Source organism: Lipomyces doorenjongii (assembly GCF_038497915.1).
Source record: "Lipomyces doorenjongii strain NRRL Y-27504 unplaced genomic scaffold V1508scaffold_183, whole genome shotgun sequence".
Lineage (NCBI taxonomy): Eukaryota > Fungi > Ascomycota > Lipomycetes > Lipomycetales > Lipomycetaceae > Lipomyces > Lipomyces doorenjongii.
Window position 1 is genome coordinate 10,480 of NW_027118250.1, and position 2,448 is coordinate 12,927.

Consider the following 2,448-nt stretch of genomic DNA (forward strand, 5'->3'; position numbering starts at 1 on the left):
GGTCTCCTCCCGATCCGTGTCTGCTTAACGAATCCCGTTGTTGCAATATCAATATCTTTAATTTTTTGCTGTATGCCCTTCTACAACCTATATTCACCTACCGACCTCAGCTCTTCAAATGGACGATGCAGGCTCGTGGAAACCGTCGAAGCCACTTCGCACTAAATGACGTCTATGACAGCGAAACAGCGTCTGAAGACTGTATCTCCGGTCCCTTATGTGCTACTAAAATCATCGTATACAGTTAGCATCTCATTTTATGGATAGCTGACCCACTGCCAGTTTTTCTGCGGTACAATATTTGTTCCTTGCAACGCAAAACGTAACTGGAAATTCGATATAAATTTTATTAGTAAATAATTGCGAAATGCGAATATTGCGAAATGTCTGTTGTATCTGAATAATATGATTCACCTTAATCTCACTCTGGATTTATTTTCTGCCAAAATGGAAATATGGCACCACACACAAACACGTGCCACAACAACACTTAGGGCAGGTACGCAAAGTCCGGAAAGTGAGTGCACTCCCAACAACTATGTGAAAACACAATTATTTTCAACATTACATTTCTCCATTAACCCATATTCCATAAGTGTGTGACTGTGGGATGGCACGCCGCTGCCGTACGCCGCACTGACATATCGTGCGCCGCACACGAGGATCATCTCATCACGGTGATAAGACATTAAACGTCACACGGTATCACAGTGCGGCGAACTGCTAACGTTGTTACACTTCAGCAGCTGACTCAAAGACCATGCCAACGCGTAGATCATATGTATTACCAGCTTTCATGGCAGTATTGCTCTATACGTGAACCGAATGTGACTGAGGAACATTTAGGAATGAGGAATATCGACGCGACTACGAGACGCGTTCTAGACGCGTTCGTTCAACCAATCTATGTGAGTGGCTGACGCGTGTGGCCAGGCCACATGTGGCGCTATAACAAAATCCATCGATACCACCGCCTATTTAAACTAGTCCCAAAGAGGAATGGTCGGCTTACTCCCCATGCATCTCCGAAATATATCATCACCACATAAATCCAATAATACCCACTGCTAACTTTGTTAATTACAATAGTTGCAATTATTCAGTCCCGTCGCGCAGCCCCAATTCGTGGCTGTCTGATCCGTGAGTGGGAAGTCTGCATGCGTATTATCTCCCCAATCAGTACATGTCATAGGTGGGAATCTTGTACATGTCCTGTCGTGTGAATCTGACCAAGAATATTGGTGTTGCGCCCATAGACACACTGCGTCGCTTGCTGCTGCTAGTGAGCATGTTTTCGTCTCAGAGTGTGTCCAAGTCCACGCAGTGTTTATCCCGAATGAGCTCGATAATATGTTCTTTATGATCGTAGCCGATATACTTCCAGTTATTGTGTAAGACCTACTTTCAGTTGACGAAATTGAATATGAACCTCCTGCGCCCAATCGCCCTTGCACACATTCTGAAATCTTTTCCCAACTAGTCCACCATGATGGTATATCTTATATCTGCGTCTGCAAATAGTATGCGTTTGGAGGAATCTGCCGTTTGGTTAAGTTCCCCTGCACGCTTATCGGTGGCATGTAAAATGCGTCTCTTGATGTATTTGAAATATACAGTCCGGAAGGTGCAAATGGGTCTGGCACTATAGAACTATGAAATTCATCCAACGTGGTGTAGAACACATCCACGCCTTCATAATCCACAGCATTAGTCCCATTACTCACTTGCATTGCATTGGCTACTGAAGCTATTATCAACATCACAAATATCCAGGCTGAAACAGCTCTAGACTTATTAGAAGAAGACTTATAATATGACGTGACTATGCAAGACACATTGTTTGCGTAGTACGCGCTATTAACATAGCCTTAGTAACCTTCACATGCCATCCAATCGTAACCCCTGCATGCTACCTGACTCTCACACTGCTGAGTAAGGTTTGTTACCGTCATGCTTGGGGAGCAACTTTATCTTGTAGCGAACTGCTAACTTAATGTAGTTGCTATATTTTTCGACAAAGAAGGAGAAAATGAGAAGGGAAGAAGAGAGAGAGGACGTACGGAAAAAGGGCCGTGACTGGCGGCGTTGCGCGAGATAAGAGATAAGACGCTTTAGGGTATTCAGGGTAGCGGTCTGGTTTTGATGACGGCCCCTCCCAGAGGCCTGATTACCACATACCTGATCTCACGGCAGAGGACCCACCCCACGACCAGAGGACCTACCCCACGACTTCCTCCATCCCCGCTGAAATAAAATATCACCTTACATGCGATTTCTTTACAGTTGTAGCGTTGCGATGGGCCTCCGTGATGTTCGTAGACCCCTCAGGGGCCTTGGTAATATAGGCCACCATTAGAGATATTTTGCCACCAAGTTCCTTTAAAGTTCCTGTACAAATTTACCCTATTAGGTCAGCACCGCCACACGCTCGTCCTACCTCGGAATAAG

At 45.1% G+C, this 2,448-nt stretch overlaps 1 protein-coding gene across 1 annotated transcript; it reads right to left on the bottom strand.

The window, feature by feature from the left end:
* Positions 1 to 1,431: 1,431 nt before the first annotated feature.
* On the bottom strand, positions 1,432 to 1,940 carry V1508DRAFT_89213 (uncharacterized protein). The gene has a single exon (XM_066943095.1). It carries the CDS (start codon positions 1,758 to 1,760, stop codon positions 1,500 to 1,502), a length of 261 nt encoding a protein of 86 aa, XP_066792087.1. The 5' UTR covers positions 1,761 to 1,940; the 3' UTR covers positions 1,432 to 1,499.
* Between the last annotated feature and the right edge of the window lie 508 nt (positions 1,941 to 2,448).